Source organism: Hyperolius riggenbachi, chromosome 5 (genome assembly GCF_040937935.1).
Source record: "Hyperolius riggenbachi isolate aHypRig1 chromosome 5, aHypRig1.pri, whole genome shotgun sequence".
Taxonomy (NCBI): domain Eukaryota; kingdom Metazoa; phylum Chordata; class Amphibia; order Anura; family Hyperoliidae; genus Hyperolius; species Hyperolius riggenbachi.
Window position 1 is genome coordinate 322,147,548 of NC_090650.1, and position 25,898 is coordinate 322,173,445.

Consider the following 25,898-nt stretch of genomic DNA (forward strand, 5'->3'; position numbering starts at 1 on the left):
CTAGGAGTCCCTGCAGCCACACAGCTAGGAGTCCCTCTGCAGCCACACAGCTAGGAGTCCCTGCAGCCACACAGTTAGGAGTCCCTGCAGCCACACAGCTAGGAGTCCCTGCAGCCACACAGCTAGGAGTCCCTGCAGCCACACAGCTAGGAGTCCCTGCAGCCACACAGCTAGGAGTCCCTGCAGCCACACAGCTAGGAGTCCCTGCAGCCACACAGCTAGGAGTCCCTGCAGCCACACAGCTAGGAGTCCCTGCAGCCACACAGCTAGGAGTCCCTCTGCAGCCACACAGCTATGAGTCCCTCTGCAGCCACACAGCTATGAGTCCCTCTGCAGCCACACAGCTATGAGTCCCTCTGCAGCCACACAGCTATGAGTCCCTCTGCAGCCACACAGCTATGAGTACCTCTGCAGCCACACAGCTATGAGTCCCTCTGCAGCCACACAGCTATGAGTCCCTCTGCAGCCACACAGCTATGAGTCCCTCTGCAGCCACACAGCTATGAGTCCCTCTGCAGCCACACAGCTATGAGTCCCTCTGCAGCCACACAGCTATGAGTCCCTCTGCAGCCACACAGCTATGAGTCCCTCTGCAGCCAAACAGCTACGAGTCCCTCTGCAGCCACACAGCTATGAGTCCCTCTGCAGCCACACAGCTATGAGTCCCTCTGCAGCCACACAGCTATGAGTCCCTCTGCAGCCACACAGCTATGAGTCCCTCTGCAGCCACATAGCTAGGAGTCCCTGCAGCCACACAGCTAGGAGTCCCTGCAGCCACACAGCTAGGAGTCCCTGCAGCCACACAGCTAGGAGTCCCTGCAGCCACACAGCTAGGAGTCCCTGCAGCCACACAGCTAGGAGTCCCTGCAGCCACACAGCTAGGAGTCCCTGCAGCCACACAGCTAGGAGTCCCTGCAGCCACACAGCTAGGAGTCCCTGCACCCACACAGCTAGGAGTCCCTGCAGCCACACAGCTAGGAGTCCCTGCAGCCACACAGCTAGGAGTCCCTGCAGCCACACAGCTAGGAGTCCCTGCAGCCACACAGCTAGGAGTCCCTGCAGCCACACAGCTAGGAGTCCCTGCAGCCACACAGCTAGGAGTCCCTGCAGCCACACAGCTAGGAGTCCCTGCAGCCACACAGCTAGGAGTCCCTGCAGCCACACAGCTAGGAGTCCCTGCAGCCACACAGCTATGAGTCCCTCTGCAGCCACACAGCTATGAGTCCCTCTGCAGCCACACAGCTATGGGTCCCTCTGCAGCCACACAGCTATGAGCCCCTGCAGCCACACAGCTATGAGTCCCTGCAGCCACACAGCTATGAGTCCCTGCAGCCACACAGCTATGAGTCCCTGCAGCCACACAGCTATGAGTCCCTCTGCAGCCACACAGCTATGTGTCCCTCTGCAGCCACACAGCTATGAGTCCCTGCAGCCACACAGCTATGAGTCCCTGCAGCCACACAGCTATGAGTCCCTGCAGCCACACAGCTATGAGTCCCTGCAGCCACACAGCTATGAGTCCCTGCACCCACACAGAGTCCCTGCAGCCACACAGCTAGGAGTCCCTGCAGCCACACAGCTAGGAGTCCCTGCAGCCACACAGCTAGGAGTCCCTGCAGCCACACAGCTAGGAGTCCCTGCAGCCACACAGCTAGGAGTCCCTGCAGCCACACAGCTAGGAGTCCCTGCAGCCACACAGCTAGGAGTCCCTGCAGCCACACAGCTATGAGTCCCTGCAGCCACACAGCTATGAGTCCCTGCAGCCACACAGCTATGAGTCCCTGCAGCCACACAGCTATGAGTCCCTGCAGCCACACAGCTAGGAGTCCCTGCAGCCACACAGCTAGGAGTCCCTGCAGCCACACAGCTAGGAGTCCCTGCAGCCACACAGCTAGGAGTCCCTGCAGCCACACAGCTAGGAGTCCCTGCAGCCACACAGCTAGGAGTCCCTGCAGCCACACAGCTAGGAGTCCCTGCAGCCACACAGCTAGGAGTCCCTGCAGCCACACAGCTAGGAGTCCCTGCAGCCACACAGCTAGGAGTCCCTGCAGCCACACAGCTAGGAGTCCCTGCAGCCACACAGCTAGGAGTCCCTGCAGCCACACAGCTAGGAGTCCCTGCAGCCACACAGCTAGGAGTCCCTGCAGCCACACAGCTAGGAGTCCCTGCAGCCACACAGCTAGGAGTCCCTGCACCCACACAGCTAGGAGTCCCTGCACCCACACAGCTAGGAGTCCCTGCACCCACACAGCTAGGAGTCCCTGCACCCACACAGCTAGGAGTCCCTGCAGCCACACAGCTAGGAGTCCCTGCAGCCACACAGTGACGGCACCATTTTCAGACTTAGAAGAGTGGAGGTGGGACTTGACATAACAATGAAGGAATCCAGTGAAATCCAGGCACTAAACAGCACAATAGAACAGAAATGCTGCATCACAACTACCTCCCCAGTTCCACACCACATATTGCTGTGTGAGGGACAGTCAGGGCTGGTTTGAACAGTTGCTGAGTCAGGCTAGATGTGAAGCCTATGCATGTTTAGCCAGAAGCCACATCACCCAGGTGCCCCAGTCCAATGTAAAGCTCCCAAATGCTTGCCAGGAAAACAATGTGTAAGTAGACACCACTCACAGTATTCCAGCCTCAGAGGGGACTGCTGATAAAAAGAGCAAGAGAGCAGACAGAGGTCAGGCAATCCACTAATGAGGTAATGCAGTCATCTGGCTGCAATCAACTTCTGATGGTGGGATCAACCGGTTGAAAAATACCAAAATCCCTATACTGTATGTCTGACTACTTTGTAAAGGCAACAGAGAGTGTTAAAGGTGGGATCAACCTGGTTAATAAACCCACTGCTGTGAGCTTTGAAGCTGCAATTTCTACTTCTAAACTTGGGATCATATGAAGTGTGGCATGAAGCCACTCACTAAGCCAATTTCAAGACGCTGAGGCGTATGCTCAAAAACAAATCGACCAGGGTTATATTAATTGAAAGTGAAACAAACAACACCTGATTCTAGCACAATCGACTGAAATTTGCCATTCTGTCCGATTAAAGCTGGCCATACACTAGGCCGATTCCCGCCAGATCGACAGCAGATTCGATCACTGGGATCGAATCTGCTGTCACATCGTTCCTGCTACACACCGAATTTCAAACCATTTCGTCCGATCCCGTCGATCGCTCCATGCGGAAAATTACAGTCGATCGCCCGCGGGTAGGGAGCACGTCGCTAGCGGCGTTCGAGTGCCCGACGCAATAGAGCCCACATACATTATCTGCTCCGCCGGCGCGACTGCCCCCGGTCACCGCTGCTTCGTCTCCGCTCTAGTCTCTGGCATGCTTCACTTCTTTCTGCCCGGCAGGAAGTTTAAACAGTAGAGGGCGCTCTACTGTTTAAACTTCCTGCCGGGCTGGAAGAAGTAAAGCATGCCGGACCTGGAGACCAGAGCGGAGACGGAGCAGCGGTGACCAGGGGCAGTCGCGCCAGTGGAGCAGGTAATGTATGCGGGCGGGCGGGGAGTGGCGGCGGCACCATCACAACAGATTGTGAACGGTTTCAGGCTGAAATCGGTTCACAATCTGTTTGCAGTAAAGGTAGCCATACGATCCCTCTCTGATCAGATTCGAGCTTTTGTGAATGGATCCTGAGTTACACAACTGATTTTTCCAAAGGAAATTTCCCTGAAATGCCTGCATCAAATATAAAAATTGTGTAATGGCTCAGTCCTCTATTCAACTTTACTAATGAAAATCAGTGGATAGATGAGGGTTTTATCTTAAATATTGCATATGAGTCAATAGAGACCTTATATAACTGCACAGACATGACAGCACTTACAAGGGCGATAGGATTTTAGGCAGTCAGATAAATCAGCAATTAGCCAAAAGCTCTGAGTAGAGGTGGCCAGTGAGATATTAGGGCTTGTAGTCTGCATGTAAAAACAAAGCAAACGCAAAGGGAGGAAACTCAGGTTAGATACATACCCATGTAGAGTGAAGGCTATAGATACCATAGAGCCTTCCTGACCCTCGTTCCCTCTCCCCATTCTTGCGCTCTGTTGAAGTTATCTGACCTGCCAGGTCTTCGGTATCCTCAGCAAGCCGTGAAAACTACTCGCGTCCCTGAGTATTCCAGAAGAAGAGTACATCCGTACTGCGCATGCTCCAGCCCAAACTCGCTTGTGCGCAATACGGATGTGCTCATCTTCAGAAGTACTCAGAGGTGTGAGTTGTATTGAAGGCTCCCCGAGGCGTACCAAAGAGCGATTCCACCTAGCAGGTCAAATAACTTCAACCAGAGACGGTGCAGGAACAATGAGACTGATTGAAGACCATGGGCTTGATTCACAAAGCGGTGCTAACCTACTTAGCACGTCTAAAGTCTTTAGACGTGCTAACCAGGGTGCTAAGTAGGTTAGCACCGGATTTCTCAATTGAGAAAACCAGTGCTAACCTACTTAGCACCCTGGTTAGCGCGCCTTAAGACTTTAGACGTGCTAAGTAGGTTAGCACCGCTTTGTGAATCAAGCCCCATGAAGGCTCTATGTTATCCAAAGCCTTCCCTCTCTTTAGGAAAGTACCTAACCCGGAGTGAGTTTCCTCATTCCAAGCTCTCTTTATTGAAAACTGTATCTAGCTTGGAACTGGGCCAATCTGTCTGCTGGAAGTGCATTTGAATGGCCCAAATCTAAGCTGCATACAATTTGCATCATTTTACAATTATTATCATTTCATATCTCTGGCTACAATTACTGACACACATCAGATAAAGCCTTAATCTCACTAATAAACAGGGCATATATGGCCATCGTTCTTTCTCGGCCAATACAAGGACGGTTCAATGACGTCTTCTGATAAAAAGCAAAACAAGGCGCACTCCCCTTATGTTGGTGTAACCTGGACTGGATTTTGTAATCACTGTCTGCTTTTAAAGGAAACATCAGGCAATATACAGAAAATGAGATCTATTTACACGGAGCTTCCTCCAGCCCCTGGCTGGCGATATTTCCCTCGACGCAGCTCTGGTGTCCCGGCATCCCCTCCGTTGGAGATGACGACTTCGCCAGGTCGGCATCTACTGCAACTGCGCAAGAGCCGCTCGTGGTCGCGCTGACGTTGTTCGGAGTGTACTGCGTAGGCGTAGAACTACTGCGCCACTCATACTCCACGTCAGTGCGACCACGAGCGGCTTGGCGCAGGCATAGTAGATGATGACCTGGCGAGGTCGGCATCTCCAACGGAGGGGACCCCGAACCGGCCGCTGGGTGCGGAGCTGTGGCGAGGGACATATCGCCTGCCAGGGGCTGGAAGAAGCCCCGGGTAAGTAGAGCTCATATTCTATATACTGCCTGATGTTTCACTTAAATTGCAAAACTTTACTACCCTTGCATGGGTCATATCAGGAAATTGGGGCTACGGAAAGATTGGTAAAATGAGCAGTTGTGCGACTGCAGTCATGTGCACGTATTTTAAATGAGAACTTTTATTTACTTTTTGTAAATAAGTCCAGGCTGTTCTAGCTTTATTAAATATTAGTTCTTGATGTGGGTGTTGCATTTAACTGCCATTCACTAAGCTTTTAGCAATTATCACTAGAATTACAGCCCAAGAAGAGCTTCTAAACCTTCCTCAGCGAACAGCAGGAACACTGCAAAAAATCTGGTTTAGATTTGCTGGATCATTTTTGGGTTCAGTATTCTCCACTGATCTCCATCATATGTAAATCAGTCACTATGTGTCATTTGTGTTCCTACAGTTCAGTCCATAAACAAGCTAAGATTAAACTCCCAAAAAACCTGGCCAAGTAGTTTCCTATATCAGGATTCGTCATACATATTGTATATTCATATAGGCGTATGCTCTGGACCTGGTGACAGAGTTTCCTATTACCAGAGGTTTACTATATCAGAGTTTACTGTAACGAGATTCTACTGCACACAGTATTCTCTTGTTGGAGTAATGCTATAAGAAACATCAGACCTCTTACCTGCAGAAGTGTATGCCCTTCTTCCGGCAAAGGTATCGGGGGTCCGAAATATTCACAGTTATAGTGCTTGCCCCCTCCAGCGTCTGCACATTCCCCATACCAGACACAGTGCTGGGAGGAAACCTAAGAAACGAAACAAACAAAAAAAAAAAATACATTAATATAGTGCTAGCTCTACAAATAAAAACACACTAGCTGACGCAGGGATTGATTTAACTCTTATTTTGACTTTTGACTACAGGAGATCGTTTTCCCAGTACCGATACAAATTAGCATATTCCTTTGACTTCTTTTTGCTCAGTTGGTGTTTTAGATGCAAGCCTCACATCAGATCATAAAGAACGTATGTCTTATGGTGGCCATACACTTATCGATTTTTCCCATCAATTTTTGGCCGATTCGATCATTCATTCGAAACTGCTAAAAATCTATGCCCCAACATGCTGGCCCAAATGATCATTAGATTTTTAGAAGGTTTTTTTGCAGAAATTGATTGAAACGGTCGATCGTACTGGACAGAAGATATCAAACGGCAGCAAATTGAAGGCTTTGAATAGTGTAATGCTGCAGTTAAATAGCCATTTTAGAGATTTCATGCTGGAATTCGATCGGATAGATGATCAGAGTGGAATCTATCTTTTGGTCATGCCTAGCCTTACTTTACATTTGCAGGGAGAGTTCCTGACTTGTGAACGCCTGACAGTATAAACCTCCAACCCGCCGCATGGTCGGGGACTCCTTGTACTGTGCCCATGCATAGGAGGATGCAGGGGGACAAACTGAGGACACAGGGGGACACATTTTATTTTATTTTTTTTACCCTGGTTTTTGTCCTCTAAACCTAGGTGCGTCTTATCGTCATGATCATCTTATACTCTGAAAAATACAGTATACCATTAAAGAGTCCCTATTATATACATAAATAATGAAGTCTCATTGCTCTGTGCGTTTTAGTATATAGCAGCTAATGGAAATTTTTCAATCCAAACCAGAAGGTAAAGCGAAAAAGAAATTGATAAATTAAATTTGTAATACAGGGGAAATCCATTTAAATAAGGGCCCTGACACATCAAACGGCGATTTGCAGGTCATTTTCATTCTTTAAAAAAAAAAACCTGCCCCATTGACTTACAATAAAATCATGGTAAAATCGCGGACGCTGTGATTTTGCCACAGTTTTAATGTAAGTCAATGGAGGAGTTTTTAAAAAATGAAAACGCCCTTTGGTGCGTCAGGGCCCTGCAAGTCATTTTCCAAGAGAGGATAAGCTAAATTTAATTTGGTATCAATTGAACAATGGTTTCCCCATCACAAATCATAACTGAGAGAGGCAAACCATCAGCAGATTTTAATTTTAATCCCTTAATATCCTATAACAGTAAAAAATGAAAGAAGGAACCGGTCTGCTCAGTTATTGGGTTGTGCCTTTTATTCCTTTAGCGTCAATAGAGTCCTTTATAATTAGAATCCACATGCAAGTGAAGGATATAATCTGCTTACATTAAGCTGTACCTACACAAGCACAGGTCACACTGCAAATGACATTGTAATGAGTATTCCTATAATATGCTGGCACCACAGGTCCAAACCACAGGTTACCTCTTCATGCAGTACCAAATCTCAGTGATTCTCTAGAAAGCTAGGCATGCACAGGCTGATGACAGCCCTATATGGAAAGCTGGCCAATCTCTCCCCAATCAGAAATGGACTGGTTAGCCCAATCACATTATCGATTAATAAACTTTCAAAAATAGGTCAGCAATGTCGGGGGCAATCGATACGCTTCTCAAACTAACTTGCCTCACGTTTTTCTTTAAGCACCCAACAAGCAAAAAAAAGTCTGAAATGAGGCATGACAAATAATACGTTAAAAAGGAATAATCTATTTAAAATTTTTAGCTTGAAACCATCCTATATAATAAAACCCTAACTGTCCCCACATCATCCTCCTATCCCTGTGTCAGTGGTTTTTGGCTACTGCGCATTTGTAGCCTTTGGGACAGGAAGAGGTCCGGGCCGGGGGGAGAGGGGGGGGGGGGGGGAAATGGTACGCGCACATGCGCACTGACATGCGGCGGCGAGAGAGAGACCTAGAGCCCGTTTTTAAACAGGCTTAGGTCTACTAGTTTGGATAATAATTTAACAGATAAAGTGAGAATTAGATGTGCCTTGTGAATACAGCCCCATTGTTTCTATGAGTTTCCCTTCCTGCAATGCATTATTTCTGCTGTAAATACATTGGATAGGTAAGCAAATTTCTTGATGACAAAGTCCTCTTGTATTTATCTTTCATTGAAAAAAAAAAAAAACAAAAAAAAAAAAAACACACACACCTTACCCACAACACAGCACTGTACATAATCTGCAATGCAATACACACAAACACCAAATAAAATAAAAATAATCCACAAAAGATGTTTAGTCACAGTGAAAGCAGAGGGGATTTTAGAACCGGCTGTATGTGCACATTGCTCACAGCTGGCTAATTTCTGTACTATGTGCTTTACTATGGCTCTTGGGTCTTGTATAAACGCTTACTCAACATCACCCTTCACTATTATTGATCAGTCGCTATGAAGACATTTCAGGGGAGCGGAGCTGTACAGATGTGCTGCTTGGCTATAGCTGAGCATCTTATACTGATCAATGGAGAGGAGGCAAAATATGCAGTGCATGAGCAAGTGGTGTCCTGTAGGAGGAGGAACAAAAGATTGTTTGTTGCTTGGTGATCAGTCGTGCACTGGTAACACATGTTAAGTTCCTGATCGAAACTACAGCAAAAAATTTGGTTTAAAAATTATCTAGTGTGTGTACAAGACAAGAGTCGAGAAAGCTAGAGGAAAAGATGCACAATGAAGGTGTGGCTAAATCTATTAAAGATGTGGTTATAAAAGCCCATTCAGCATTTGCCTAATTATACCAGAACTCCAGACATGCTGTAGTTTTGTAGTTGACTTTTAAAATACCTCGTCAGGAGCCTCTAACCCAGCCATTTCCTATGATACAAGAGCTAGTGTGGGCTGCAATCTTCACTGCCAGGTGTACCTCACACCTTTGCAGTCTGAAAAGTATAGCATGTACCCAAGGAGAGGGAATCTCCCACAAGAATAGATAATTATTTTCAGCTAGACGTGTTGAGATTAAGAGACCATGGCCTCAATTCACTAAGATCATGCTGGAAATAATAAGGCAAGAGAAAACTTACCTCCACACTGTGAGAGAGTTATTTTATCTCTTCATTCTTTAATTTACCTCCTCTGTAGTTAATTTACCTCCTCTGTAGTTATTTTCACACGCAGTTAATAAACAGCCTGTCTTTAACTGTGGAGTTATTTTAAGGATTGAAGAGTTAACTTAAAGACAGAAGAGGTAACTTTAGATTTGCCTGAGGTAAAATGTTTCCTGAATACGACATGCCTCATCACCATGGTGATAACTAGAAATGTTATTAAAGACAGGAGATAAGCTTAGTGAATTGAGGCCCATGTTTTTGAAACAGAATATTAAATTGCAGTCCTTGCTTGATGCAAAAAATTAATATTTTGAGAGGTCAGGTAGCATTATTTAGAACGGTTTCTAGACTGGGTCTTTAGGGCCATATTACACAAGAGACTTGGCAGCTGTGACTAAGTCTTGGGACGAGTTGCTAAGCAGGTCTTGGTAATGTTATCCAGTGTAAATCCTAACAACTCTGACATACTAGAGCAACTTGCTTCTAGCTTCTGCAAAGTCCCATTTAGTTGAATTAAACAGAAATGCAATGATGTTGAAAATGCAGCATGCCCTGAGTTCGCAATGCCTCAAGAATCACATCACACTAGTTGGAACAAAGCATCACAATTTACATTATTAAAAAGGTGTTCTTGCACACTGCAAGCACTACAGAAAATGGAACACAGCGCGTCTAGTGGAAACAAGCCCAACAGGTGGGCTGAGAAATTGATAAAGTCTCTATACGGTACTATGAAGATGGAATCATACAAGTATTTCGTCAGTACAAACAAAGCCCAGGAAAAAATGAGAAGTACAGTAGAATCCCTTTACACTAAACTCAAAGAGACCAGGAAAAATAGTTTACTATATCAGAGCTGGTCATACATCGTATATTTATACAGACGCATTTGCTGGGGCCTGAGGACTGAGTTTAATATATCAGAGTCTACTATAATGAAATTCTGCTACATAAAACTGCTGCCATTCTCACAGTAAGAAAGCCAGAGTCCCCACTTGGCACATTTGGTCACTTGGTGACCGAGATTAAACATTCTGGGAAAGTGGGCGGAGCATAAAACAGTCACATTTTAGCCATTCATTTTAAATGGGAGAATGTAAACTGCAGCCGTTCTTAAAGTGAACCTCCGGACTAAAAATCTACTCAGCAGAACTGAAAAGGCTTGGTGCTTCTTTAACAGTTTCACAGCATCAGAACTTTGTTTTTCTTACCAAAGCATCATTTTTAGCTGCATTTTTACCTAAGCTCCACCCATCAAAGATGATGTTGTGCAGAGCATGATGGGATTTCCTATGTTGTTATTCACGTTGCCTAGCAACTGGGAGAGGTGCTCAGGACACAGGACAGTTGGAACTGTGTCTCATGCTCCCGGTCACCTCCTTTCAACCAAAAAGATGGCTGCCATCATGAAATCAAACATTTGCCTGTTCTTTTAAAAAGTGTGGGTAAGAGATTAAATTTACCTATCTATTTTATTTAACATAAATAATGTAACTTAATGACAGTATGTTTGTTTAGGCTGGAGTTCCTCTTTAAGACTGTTCATTGCAGGATTCTTAAACGTGGCACAGTTGGTCACTGGGTGACTGGGATTCATATTCAGAAAAGGGGTGGAGCCATAAACAGCTAATCAGATTTGTTTGCTTGATTTCAATGGGAACATTATTGAAGCCAAGGAAACCAAAGCTCACAAACTTGGTCATTAAGTAACTGTGTCAAGGTTAGAAAAAGTGTCCGGACTCAACAACAACGAAATACATACCCGAGCAATGCTGGGTCTTCAACTAGTTTTATATAAATGTAGAGACTATAAGCTATTACTTGTTTAGTCAGATGTCCTTTTGTATTGCACATATAGCAGAATAATGAACTGTAAATAATGTGAGGAACGTTTGAATCCTCACAAATATTTGGAACGGATTCAGAATGAGTGTTGGCTACCCTATTAGACATGCACCAAATATTGTCAATAGCAGTGGTATGCAATATATGCAAGATCAATCCAGGATTGTAGCCTGCTTCTAGACACGATGTTTTAATTTTGCTAAGCTGGCACATAAAGCCAGATAGCAGCACAGTACTTTTGGACCCAAACAGACCTTTGCTCCTATTACTCTGATGATATAACCAATGTAAACACAACCATAAGGACAGCAAAAACACAACAACGTGTAAGCTAAAATTGATGTCACTTTAAAGGGTTATTTCATTTCAATACAACACAGAGTGGCCAAATTATTATTACAGACAACGTCCACTCTGACTTTAGCAGGTCCAGCAGTGATGCAAGGTGATGTAATAGCAAGGAGAAGCATATAAAAGGCATGTTTGGAATCAAGAGCACTGTTCATCAGTACAGCTAGCCTGAGCATGAGTAAAACTAAATAATACCGTTCTTAAAATACACCTGAAGTTAGAGGGATATGGAGGCTGATATATGACTGAGTCTATTTCCATGGCTGAAAGTTCGAGAAGCTTGAATTTTTATGTCAGTTACAATCAGTCGTGATTGGCTGCATATTGGAGTGAAGAGGTCATTTCATTACAAAGTTAAAATGGTTCAGGGATCTTAAGTTTGGTTAATGCTACAATAAATTACACGAACGGTATCTGAAGATTGTATGACATATAACCTATATGAATCAAATGAGGTTACCGACTCCATAAACAATACAGTTCCTCAAAAGGAAAGCTGCAAGTCACAGCAAAGTTCAGAGTCAATGTCAGTCACTTCAAGTGACCTGGAACACACATGATTACACTTCCTCACTTGCCCTTATGAACAATAGTAGATATAATTCTGTGGTTTACCCAAATAAAGTTATTTGTCTGCAGATATAGTTGTATGAAATACAGCAACACTGTATGAATGTTTTGGAAACTAATACACTATTGAAAAAGAAAAACAATGTCCACTAAGTTTAAAGTAAACCAGAGACGCCATGTAACGATCGGTGTAACACAGAGAGAATCTGATTATTGGTGATCTGCAGTATCACCAAAAATGCAGATATATACCTGATTATTGATGATCTGCAGTATTACCGATAATCAGATATATCACTAACCTCTGGATACCTGAGTAATATGAGTGTTTGGTGCAACAGTAATACTTTGAGGAGAATACCTGGGGAACAGGTATCAGGGCAGCAGGCAATACTGTCCTGGAGAACAAGTACCTTCCAGTAACCTGGGACTCTCCCGCAGGGAGGAGCCAGGCTAGGGGTAGGAAGGGCCAGAGCGTGAGTGACACCAAAGGCAGGATGTCACTGACTGATCTGTGAACTATCTCTTAACTGAGAAGATAGTTCTCGAGGTCGGACAAGCCAGGTCGGCAACACACGGACAGACAAAGTACAAAGACAGGAGACTGATTCGGTAATCCTAAGGCACGCAAGGTTTGGCAACAGAGTATCAAGTATAGCGAGGTACCGAATCAGTGATCAGAAGAGTGGTCAGGAAAGCAGAAAGTCATAACCGATAATAAACAATGCCTAGTCTTGGGTGTAAGCTCTGTGATCCTCAACACCCTGGAACTAGTCTGATATATATATATATATATATATATATATATATATATATATATATATATATATATATATATATATATATATATATATATATATATATATATATATATATATATATAAAACAGAATGGTAACACAAGTCCCTAGACTTAGGTGTGAGGTCCTTGATCATCAACACCCTGGAACTAGTCTGAACAATAACTGAATGGTAATACAGATTCCTAGACTTGGGTGTGAGGTCCTTGATCATCAACACCCTGGAACTAGTCTGAGGTATAACAGAATAACAACACAGATTCTGACAAAAGGTCTGAGTGCTTCCACGTAGTGATCGCAACGGCAGACAAACAGTGAATGACCAGCGCCCAGTATATATAGTACAGTGCCATCCAGCGCCTCCCCTAAGTGCTGGACCAATGGGAACTGGTTGTAACGTCAGCTGACCGGCTTGGTCAGCTGACTCGCTTCTGGCTGTCATAAAAGTTCTGCCTCTCAGCGCGTCCTTCTGAACCTGTGTGGACTATCAGTCCCAGCCACACCAGACATGTATAGTGAACCACCCGCCACGCTGGACGTGGAACCAGCCGCACCGCTATCAAAGCATGCGGCGGTTTCTCCGCGTCTAGCCATACTATCAGATGTAGGCCCACGCTTGCAAACCGCCGCGTTGGACGCGGAATCAGCCGCCTTGTTCTGAGCACACGCGGCGGCTTTTCCGCGTTCTCTCACACGCCAAAAGAAAAAGATTTGATACTTACCCGAGGCTTCTTCCAGCCCAGCCTTTGATGAGGGTTACTGGACATGCCTGCTCAAGGGTCACCCTGTCACATATGTACTTTGCTGCTATTGCAAACTCTTTGCTTATACTGGCTTTCTGAGGACCAGCTTATGGACTGTTCACTTGCTACCTGATTGCATTAGCTTTATACAGCATATCCTTATGTGACCCTGTACGTTGCACCTGAATACTATTGACCATTGTGTACATCTATACCATTAATGATGTTTCAATTGATTGCATAGCTCTGTGCTTCTTAATTGTACAGTCATGTGCCTTGTGTTTCCACTTTTTTGTTCACTTTTGATTACAATATACTTCTTTTTTGATTGCAAACTACAGTTTGGTGTGCTGGTCAACTTTACTTTTGCAGTCTCTGGTACACTTTAATTAGGATATTTTATTGATGCACCGAGTTTAAAAAGAAAGGGCAAAAATGAGACATCCAAAATTATTAGCCCCCCCTGACCATTATTAGTTTACCCTTTCTGAGCCATAACTGACAACAATCTCAGTTTAGTTCTTTACTAGGTTGCCACAGGTCTCCTGAGAGATTTTGGCTCATTCTTTCATTGGAAACGATTCTAGCTGGTCCAAATGTTATGGTTACTGAGCATAGACATTCACGTTGAGCTCCCGCCACAGATTCTCAATATGATTGAGGTCTGGGCTCTGTGTGGACCACTCCAGGATCTTGGTTTTGGTATCCTTGAAGAACTGTTGGACTAATTTCAATGTATGCTTTGGGTGATTGTCTTGTTGGAAGACCCAGTGATGACCTAAGTAGGCAGACCCCTGTTCAAACAGAGCACAGACCTCTGCCAAGCAGCCTGTTATGCATATCGGAGAGGGTAGAGGCGAGGACAAGCACGAGGGAAAAAAACAATACCGGTCAGGTGTGGATTGCCAGTAGATCTGATCATAAACAACCAGTCTGCAAGTAAGTGGGGGTAAACGCATTTGAAAGGTGACCAATTCCAAAGGATCTTTTAAGATTATGAAATTTGCGTGCGTGTATTTAGCCCTTACTGTTCAAGTATTCATGGATATATGTGTTTGAAGATATTATTGCTAGTACCAAATGGTTAATACTGGATGCTCCCCCTTTTCACTGTTGGCAACTGCTATCCACATCACCTGACTGAGCATAGAGGTATGCAGTTCTGTAACACTATACATAAAGTTCAGAGGAATCTATTTATGCAAACAAACCATTCCAATAAACTGTTGTTTCTCATCTACAAACCAGGATATTAAATAGTGGGGTAATTTAAGTACAAATAATTATGGACATGTGACAGTCAGGAGGAATGTGTTAGGCATGTGGTTTTCAGGGAGCTGTACAAGCAAGGTTACTAACAACCATCATCCTTCTAATGCAGTAAAAGCAAACGGGAAGTAATGCAAGAGTCACTTCAGTGTGAGAGTAAAGGGTTAATGTACCTATACTTAAAAAGTGGTTGATTAGAGTGGTTGGTTAAAATGCTGGCCTGCCCACGCCAGTCGGCGGCTACTGTGCATGCGCTACTGCCTCATTGCCACTGCTGCTGGCAAGAGGGACTCAAAAGCACAGAGTGAGCACAGGATGACTCCAGGGGCTGCAAGAAGCCCCAGGTAAGTTAAACTTGAGTTTTATTTTTGACTAAAATCTACCTTTAACCAAGAGGTGTATAATAGTAGTTGGAAGGCAAAAGTCATAAAAGTGGTGCAAATTTATGCAAGGGTTCCCCGAGACTCAAAACAATTTGCAGGGGTTCCTTGATTGGGAAAGGCTGCTCCACATAGTTCTGGAAAGAGTTATACTGTATATCTTACTCATGGATATTGTGGGAGTTGCAGACATATACAGTTATTATAACTATTATGTACTCATTTTTTAACGCTTCTGAGATATTTAAGAAAACCTGAACTGAAAATGAAAAGTCAAAATAAACATGCACAAGCCATACTTACCCCCCGTGTAGTCTAGTCCTTAATCTTTTTTCTCCTTTCCTGCGTCCTGTTTGTCCACTGTGATCAAGGAAATTCTCCGTCCTCCATTTTGAAAATGCCCATTACCCCATAACATCTTCCTCGTCAGCACACTGTTAAACTGTAACATCGCCCACTTGAGCCGTAGGGAAACATGGACAGTACCTGGCACGTCAGTTGTCCTCTCAGCTATAACTGACAGCAACTGATATATTTCAGTTCTGACAAAATGTTGTCAGAACTGGAAAGGATCGTTGTCAGAGGAAAATGGTGAGCTTCTGGGAAGAACTGATGCCAAGGCAACTATGTAATGTTCATTTGAAGTTACCTCATGTGTTTATTTTAAATAATTTTACTCAGTTCAGGTTCCCTTTAATAAGAGAAGATTTTAGATGGTGCAGGTCAAGGTAGGTTGGTTCTGCATGTTTTCCTGAGTACTCAGTGTGGCACTTATTTATTCTCTCCACTTACAGTGACAAGTGTTTAGAAAGTGTGTGTTGCAACGGTACTCTAGTTTTGGCATGAACATTTTTCAGATGTTTTTAGTATAGTACCCTTGCAAGTGGATGTGTAGTATGTCGGTTTAGACAAAAATGTGTTTCTGGTGTTAACATTTTTATTTTCATTCTAAACAAATGTTATTTGCCTAGCACTCTTGCAGAGCCTCTGCTTACACAGTAAGGCAGGGGTCACACTTGAATCTATAGGAAAACGCTGCAGTTTTTCCATGGAAGAATCTGCAGGGTTGGCAGACAGCCAGCTAAAAGAAGCTGTCAGAAATGGGGAATCGCATGCGTTGTGCAATAAAAAGCAGGACAGCCAGTATTTTTTCACACAGAGGGAAACCGCACATTGCTCCTAGTGTTTGCTGTGCTTTCTCGCGGTGTGGGAAAATGGCCGTGATTTTGGAAAGTGCGACCCCTTCCTAATACTTTTGAGTCATCTGCCCACAAAAACATAAGCAGAGAAGCAAGAATTACTCTTCTGGTTGCCAGGTAACTGGAATTATTTTTAAAGACTGAATAAAAATAAATATGGCAGCCACCATAGTCTTTTTAATACATTTTCCTTTGAAAGTTTCTTATAGTTTGTTTCTCAAGCTACTCTCAGTGGGTTACCAGTTAAGTAGTTTTGGTTAGTCATAGTGAGGATCCCGAATTCAGTTACTAGTATTGGAATGGTGAGAGGATGCGGGAAGCTGCAAGATGGCTCCATGAGGGTGACGAGAAATAAAGACTAAGGGCCCTTTTCCACTGCAAATCCCAACCACACAGGGCAAAACTCAATAATTTCGCACTTGTTCCGTGATTTTTGTTCCGATTACTCCGAATTGGAAAGGCCCATTCGATTGCACTAAATAGTAATGGCACTGAAAATGCAATTTCCAATTCAACAAGAATTGCATGGCAAACATTGCAAAGTGAGCAGTGTAGTTTGCATGAAAAAGAACATTTGCTCGCAATAATTTAATCACCTTAAATTGGAATAAAGACCATGCAGTGAAAAAGACCCTTTATGCCCACTCCCCTTTGTGGAGGGCACAGGTATCACTGACAAAGACAGTCATGCCAATCCTCTATATACAGTGGTTTGCAAAAGTATTCGGCCCCCTTGAAGTTTTCCACATTTTGTCATATTACTGCCACAAACATGAATCAATTTTATTGTAATTCCATGTGAAAGACCAATACAAAGTGGTGTACACGTGAGAAGTGGAACGAAAATCATACACAATTCCAAACATTAAGAAAAACAATATAACTGCAAAGTGGGGTGTGCGTAATTATTCAGCCCCCTGAGTCAATACTTTGTAGAACCACCCTTTTGCTGCAATTACAGCTGCCAGTCTTTTAGGGTATGTCTCTACCAGCTTTGCACATCTAGAGACTGAAATCCTTGCCCATTCTTCTTTGCAAAACAGCTCCAGCTCAGTCAGATTAGATGGACAGCGTTTGTGAACAGCAGTTTTCAGATCTTGCCACAGATTCTCAATTGGATTTAGATCTGGACTTTGACTGGGCCATTCTAACACATAGATATGTTTTGTTTTAAACCATTCCATTGTTGCCCTGGCTTTATGTGTAGGGTCGTTGTCCTGCTGGAAGCTGAAACTCCGCCCCAGTCTCAAGTCTTTTGCAGACTCCAAGAGGTTTTCTTCCAAGGTTGCCCTGTATATGGCTCTGTCCATCTTCCCATCAACTCTGACCAGCTTCCCTGACCCTGCTGAAGAGAAGCACCCCCAGAGCATGATGCTGCCACCACCATATTTGACAGTGGGGATGATGTGTTCAGAGTGATGTGCAGTGTTAGTTTTCCGCCACACACAGTGTTTTGCATTTTGGCCAAAAAGTTCCATTTTGGTCTCATCTGACCAGAGCACCTTCTTGCACTTGCTGTGTCCCCCACATGGCTTGTGGCAAACGGGACTTCTTATGCTTTTCTGTTAACAATGGCTTTCTTCTTGCCACTTTTCCATAAAGGCCAACTTTGTACAGTGCACAACTAATAGTTGTCCTATGGACAGATTCTCCCACCTGAGCTGTAGATCTCTGCAGCTCGTCCAGAGTCACCATGGGCCTCTTGACTACATTTCTGATCAGTGCTGTCCTTGTTCGGCCTGTGAGTTTAGGTGGACGGCCTTGTCTTGGTAGGTTTACAGTTGTGCCATACTCCTTCCATTTCTGAATGATGGCTTGAACAGTGCACTGTGGGATGTTCAAGGCTTTGGAAATCTTTTTATAGCCAAAGCCTGCTTTAAATTTCTTTATCCCTGACCTGTCAGGTGTGTTCTTTGGACTTCATGGTGTTGTTGCTCCCAATATTCTCTTAGACAACCTCTGAGGCCATCACAGAGCAGCTGTATTTGTACTGACATTAGATTACACACAGGCGCACTCCATTTAGTCATTAGCACTCATCAGGCAATGTCTATGGGCAACTGACTGCACTCAGCCCAAAGGGGGCTGAATAATTACGCACACCCCACTTTGCAGTTATTTATTTGTAAAAAATGTTTGGAATCATGTATGATTTTCGTTCCACTTCTCACGTGTACACCACTTTGTATTGGTCTTTTACGTGGAATTCCAATAAAATTGATTCAGGTTTGTGGCAGTAATGTGACAAAATGTGGAAAACTTCAAGGGGGCCAAATACTTTTGCAAACCACTGTAGCATTTTAAAAAACACTGGGACCCCAAGTCAAAAAGAAAAAAAAATGCTAGGTGGATGGGAAAAAAAATCTAAACAAAAATTGAAACAAACGTTATTAATTTGTGGCACTGCCATCACTCCGCAGGAATGCTAATAAAAAAAATTAAGCCAATTTGATTAAAGGGCATCTGAGGTGAGTAGGATATGGGGGCTGCCATATTTATTTCCTTATAAATAATGCCAGTTGCCTGGCAGCCCTGTTGATCTTCTGGCATAAGCTTAAATCCGACATGTCCGATCAGGATTCGATTCTATTCGACATTGCAAAACAATGGCAAATCGAATTGAATCAAATCCCGATCGGACATGTCGGATTTAATCGGATCGTAAATAGAATCGTAATCGATGCCCTACACAAACAATCGTATCATGTAGATGGGGCTTTAGAGCAGCTTGCATCTCTGCCAGTGCTGCTGTTTTCAGAATATATCAGTCCTTGGAATCCCTCTTGTATCAGGCCTGCCTCCCCTATTGGAACATTGCCCAAAAAAATGGTTCATTGGCTGTCCAGAGGGTTATAGGCAGCCTAACTCACAGCACTGTAAAATCAATGTGCTGTTCACAGTGCACAGGTTGCGTTAGGGTATAACGCTGCACGTTAAATGAAAGCGCAGCATGCTGTACGTTATACCCCTATAGAGCTTGTTAGATTATTTGCACATGCTCAGTGACTAGCCCCATGGCTAATTAATATTCACTGCACTGTGGTGACTCGTGGTGGGACTCGTAGTGTTGTCCGGATCATGAACGAATTGTTCATTTGATCCGGATCTTTTTTGTGAGTCGAATCATCCGGATCATCACAATGAAAGATTCGGTTCACAGTAGATGTCTGTCTGGAAGAAACAGGAACATACAGAATGTACAGTGCAGGGAAAGTCCTGTCCTGCTAGTCATTTCACCCAGTCTGCTTCCCTAGTAAAATGATTCAAATGATTTGGTTCAAAGATCCGGATCTTTTCAATGGTCTGATTCGAATGATGCGAATCCTTAAAAAGATCAGGAATTCCCATCACTATCCTGGAGCAGCTGCTTTGAGAGCCGCATAACACAGCTCAATCTGACATCCAACTTTAACACCACCACGCGTTGCGTTAGGGGCACGTTATATGACCTTAACGTCCCCTAAAACGCAACGTCTTGGTGTGAAAGTAGCCTTAAAGTGGACCTGAACTCTTGCACAGGACAGAAGGAAAATATACAGCGACGCACCCTGTATGTATTTAGATAGTTTAGCTTGTTTAATTCCCTGTCATTTGTGTCAAATCATAATTTGTAATTTGATCTCTCCCCTATGTCACATGACTGCCATGGCAGATAAGCTCATTTGAAAGCACAGGATGTTAACAATATGTCTGCTTCCATGAATCAGGAAGTAGAAACAGTGCAAATTTATTGCATGATTTGTATCGGCTGTAACAAAGAATTCTTTTTTGTTTAAACATTATTATGCTGTTGTGTATATTTTAAAGCAGAGACAACATTCTGAGTTTAGGTCTGCTTTAAATTGAGTGTTATCAGACTAAAGAATAAAATCCAGGCAAAACCTAAATGGGGATAAAAGATCTAAGCAGTTGGTCCATCTCACAATCACACAAATGTTCTGGATAAAGTCAGCCATTCTTTATCTATTGCTGACACACATCTGTACAGGCCGGCAAGCAATGTCACCCTAGGGGATTGGGTTTGGATCCCTGACGGGTGACATAAAATCAAGAGATGTGTATGCACCTTTAAAAGGCACTTCATAATTGACAATTAATTTAATCTATTATCCACATCTATCTTTACAATGCACTAATTGGTTCTGATTGAAAAAAAAAAAAGAAGTCAAAATTTTGCTTGTTTAAGCGGATCAGAGATGAAAAACTAACTATAACAAGTAACTTGTCTATATATCTTATCTAAAGTTTAGATTTACACAGCAAATCTAGCTGTACAGAGCTTCAACAGTTTATGATGATTTAATCCTGTGATACAATGAGAGCGGCCATGTTCTGTTTGTCATCATTACACACAGGCAAGCTGATCTGTATCTCCAGCCCTCAGCCTGTGAAAAATTCACTCCCCCCTCCCCTCTGCCTCTGAAATATCTGGCTAGTAAGCTCCTCCTCCTGCCCAGACTGAGCTCCCATAAGCCCTTGCTAAATTGGTCTCAGAGTGCCTAGGCGCTGGAGGAGCTGTGGGCGAGGCTTGTTTAGTTTATAGGGAATTAGAGTATTAAAACAAAAAAAAAAGTATTTGGCTTGAGGAATGCCCTATAAACTATATGGAAGGAACACAATTATGTAATGAACAAAAAAGTTAATCTCAGATCCACTTTAAGTAATAAAGAGCACCTTGATTTGTCTTCACTAAAATGATAGCTATGCAGGCAACATATTTTGATCATAACAGGTTCAGTTTAAAAGTCTTGGTAAAAGTGGCAGGACACACAACATTTACATCACGCTTTTCTCCAGGTGGATTCAAAGCACTCCAGGGTGCGCTGCATGGGTGACCAGGATCATAAGGGAACCTTGCCCATAGACTCCTTGCTGTTTTACATACTGGCTTGAGCTGGGATTCAAACTTTGGTCAAAGGCTCAAATCCTACATCAACGGAAACTAGCAGAAAGCACACCATGGATAGTTAGCCCAGATGGAAAAGAGTGCTACAGTACCAACAAAACAATCTTCACAAAATCACAAAGGGACTAATGATGTGGGAACAACGCTCCAGTGGGAGACAAAGAGCTCATTCTAAGTGTAAGTCTCAGCCTTCATAGCTGCAGTCTTCTACAAAATGTTATTGTTTCATAATCATCATAGCTCTAAAGATACAGAAATGTAACGTTGCACTTCATGCACATTTTATGAAAGCTTCATAGAACGTTATATTATGATCACATGCTACTGGTTTTTTTACTTTTTTGTATAAAAGTACCGGTAGTCTATGAAAAAAGAGAGAAAACAGTTTACAAAAGATTTTTTTTTTTTTGGTACAATGGCAAATGATAAATCCCTTTCCGAGTATATGTACAGACATGGGCACTGTACCAAATAAAGAGTGACAAATTCATCTTCTATCCACATAACAGGAAAGGTAAAGGCATGCACAAATGCACATATAGGCCTGGTGCACACCAAAAACCGCTAGCAGATCCGCAAAATGCTAGCAGATTTTGAAACGCTTTTTCTTCTTTTTCTGTAGAGTTTCAGCTAGCGTTTTGCGGTTTTGTGTAGCGTTTTTGGTGTAGTAGATTTCATGTATTGTTACAGTAAAGCTGTTACTGAACAGCTACTGTAACAAAAACGCCTGCAAAACCGCTCTGAAGTGCCGTTTTTCAGAGCGGTTTGCGTTTTTCCTATACTTAACATTGAGGCAGAAACGCCTCCGCAATCCAAAATCTGCAGCAGCCCGGGAGTATGCGTTTCTGCAAAACGCCTCTCGCTCTGGTGTGCACCAGCCCATTGAAATACATTACCCTAGCGGATCCGCACCCGCAAGCAGATCGCAAACCGCAGCGGAAACGCTCCGGCGTGCACTAGGCCTTACTGTCATCTGCAGGGACCAGGACTCGCCCAACAGTTCCGAGCCAAGTGCTGTACAAACTTCCTGTTGGTATGGTGGAGGTGGAATGAGAAATACTGCGCAGCAAATGATAAAGCAGCTTAGAGAAGGCGGGGCATGCCAGTTTTCTCAGCGAGGCATTGGGGCAGCAATACACACGCTACATTACTGGCAGAGGTGGCCCCGATGGGCTGCCTCAACCAAAACCCTCTAGTGTGTACATAGCTTAACTGTGCAGAGGATTCATCAGAATTATGGACGGTCAATTGATTAACCAGCAGATGATAAATGTTCACAGTTCCCAATATTAGTTATAATTATTATGTAGAAATCTGCATAGGGGGCACATTTTTCACTCATTTTCAATGAAAAACCCACTGCCTATCACTAAACCAAAGTTCTGATGGGCCAAGATCAGTTATTCATTAGAAATTAGGAAAGTAGGTTGTCACTGCAATGCATAATCAGATCAGGGCAAAACTCACAGCTCTGTTCTGTCTAGAATGATAAAAACATTTTTTTGGAGTTGCACTTTGTTTAGTAAATCAAAATAAAATTATCGGCCAATATGTCTAATGAAAATGCATGAGGCAAGCTTCACACTATACTGTATGAAAAACTAATCCTGTAAAAATTGATCCTTTCAAACAATTAGTTTGCCGCGATGGCATCAGTTTTTCATCTATTGTTCACATTCCATTTTGCATTGCCACCTGCTTGGTATACCTGTCGCCATCATATTCTGGTTCCTCCCCTGCTGCTGCTGGTCCCCACACTTTAGTCCACTGCATGAGGAAGTAACAATACACAGATCTGAGCCCCAGCAGAAGCATTAAGGCTCCCCATTGGATTGCAACAGATCAACGGGAATCTTTAAAGCAGGGAGGATTCTGATTGGTCTGTTGCAATCCACTAGGAGCCCGATGCGTTTAATGGAGCTCAGATCTGTGTACTGGCGCTTCTCCCATGTAAGTCACGTGACAGAAGGTTCTGGCGCTCCCTCAAGTCCAAAAAGGGTTCCTGGCTCACCCTGGCCAAAACCTTCAGAGAAACGCAGAAAGACAAACGGTCACAGCCAGTACCCTGTAGTGCCCTGGCCGAGCTTTATTAGCAAGCCGTCAAGAGCCAGAGGAGTGTCATGACCTATTGCACAGCTTTTCCCGTGTAGTGGACCAGCAGCGGAGGAGGACCCAAATGGGACAGAGGCAGGTGAGTAAACATTTTCAAAAACATGCCTGGCGACCAGCCTAGTGAGATCAGACACAGTCGGTTGTCATAGACTACCACTGATTCCATCCGGCCAATCTGGAGAAATTGCACACTGTACATTCTTGCGTTCTGCTCATTGGGGCGTATCCGTTACATACAGAATGATGAGAATGGATCTTATTGTTTTGCTTTTAATCTGTTCGCATCCGTTCCATTAAGCATTACTTTTTTTTTTTATACTAGTGTGAATCAGGCCTAAGATACTTTGTTGTGATCCAGAGTAGCAGACTTCTCATAACCATTATGTCTGGAGTAGGAAACTTTTGTAGGCCTGTAGGTATCAGTGCACTGACACATGAAACCATTCATACTGGGGCTGCTTGTTCTATGTATAATGATGAAACTCCACTTGTTCTTCACTTCATTTCAAGGGTTCTGCTTTTAACTTATAAAAATTGAATTACCCCCAAGCTACTAGCTTAGAAATGGAATGTAAATATAACATTTTGCCAATGTACACAACATTGATCCATGAAGAGTGTAACAGTGGAGTGGCCTTGTGATGAAATAGCCTTCAAAGCATCTGACATTTGCTGACAGCCTTGTTGTATTCAGTTTAAAATAAGGGCCGTCAAACAACATGTTGTCCTGCACCCAAAACTACATCCTATGACCACAAATCTGTTAGACTGGACATTTCAAACGGGGACTAAGGATCCAGCCACAGTAATGGCATGCTGCTATTACTTGGGAAAGAATAATTTGGCGTTATATTCACATGGCACAGATTTGATAGATATGCTGTATAATACACATTCTTCTCCTTACCCCTTCAAGCACAACACCGTCGCCCCTCCTCTCCAGCAACAGGACTCTTGCAAAATGTAAGTACAACACTCACCCCCTGAACTGTCACCTGAGTGATCAAACCCTGATCCCTACAACAGACATTCCTATTACATGTGCACAGATCACCTGACCCCCACCCACCTGCTCCCTCTTCTAAAAGATGAACTCTTTGGCCTCAATTCACTAAGCTTTGCCAAACACTTTATCAAACATTTGATAATTTACCTCATGGGTAAAAGCTAACTTTGAATTCACTACCGTGTTATATATTTATCGAATGTTTTATCGAAAAAAATTTCAATAAATCTAGAACACAGTGAATTCAAAATTACATTTTACCCATGAGGTAAATTATCAAACGTTCAATAAAGCTTAGTGAATTGAGGCCTATGTGGCTTGAACTGTAGTAATAAGAAGCAGCAGTCTTACGCCCCTGTCTATGATGCATACATGCGCACAATGCTTGTTGCCCAAAGTGATCAGACTCAATCCCTGAAGTGACAATTTGATATTTGTACAGATGCCTTGCTCAACTAATGCAACACATCTGTTGCCAGGGCTGTGGAGTCGGAGTCGAGGAGTCAGAGTCGGGGCAATTTTGGGCACCCGGAGTCGGAGTTGGAGTCGTAGTTTCAGAAACTGAGGAGTCGGAGTCGCATGATTTTTGTACAAAATCCACAGCCCTGTTAAAGTATTAGACTAAGGAGTCGGAGTCGAGGAGTCGGAGTCTGAGCAATTTTGGGTATCCGGAGTTAGAGTCGTAGTTTCAGAAACTGAGGAGTCGGAGTTGGAGTCGGAAGATTTTTGTACCGACTCCACAGCCCTGTCTGTTGCTATGGTGAGGGGAGGAGGGATGACATATGGTGCATAACAGAGCAGCTTCTGTCAGGAGGGTTAAAAAGGAACTTCAACCTAAACAAACATACTGTCATTAAGTTACATTAATTATGTTAATTAAAATAGATAGATAATATAATCGCTACCCACCCGGTTTTAAAAGAACAGGCAAATGTTTGATTTCATGATGGCAGCCATCTTTTTGGTTGAAAGGAGGTGACAGGGAGCATGAGACACAGTTACAACTGTCCTGTGTCCTGAGCACCTCTCCCAGTTGCTAGGCAACGTGAACAACAACATAGGAAATCCCATCATGCTCTGCACAGCATCAGGGGAAAAAAAAGCCCGGGCTTTTTATCTTTGATGGGTGGAGCACAGCTTAAAATGCAGCTAAAAATAACGTTTTGGTAAGAAAAACAAACTTCTGATGCTGTGAAACTGTTAAAGAAACACCAAGCCTTTTTAGTTCTGCTGAGTAGATTTTTAGTTTGGAGGTTCACTTTAAGGAGGAAACCAATTGACTCTGCTTTCAACCAGGGCTGTGGAGTCGGTACAAAAATCCACCGACTGACTCCTCAGGTTAGGAATCCACCGATTCCGACTCCTCTAATTTGCACATTACAATTTTGTTGATTGAAAGTATGTAACATGAAATGCATTTCTTAACTGCCAACGCTTAGGACTTTTAAAGTACAAATGAAGTGAGAGGGATATGGAGGCTTCCATATTTATTCCCT

At 43.6% G+C, this 25,898-nt stretch overlaps 1 protein-coding gene across 1 annotated transcript in view; it reads right to left on the reverse strand.

Annotated features, from left to right (window-relative positions):
* LOC137518873 (NPC intracellular cholesterol transporter 1-like) overlaps positions 1–25,898 on the reverse strand; it is a 124,791-nt gene that overhangs the window by 70,791 nt on the left and 28,102 nt on the right. The window contains exon 2 of the mRNA XM_068237267.1: positions 5,991–6,113. Within this exon, the coding sequence (XP_068093368.1) occupies positions 5,991–6,113 (123 nt within the window). The remainder of the gene's footprint in view (positions 1–5,990; positions 6,114–25,898) is intronic.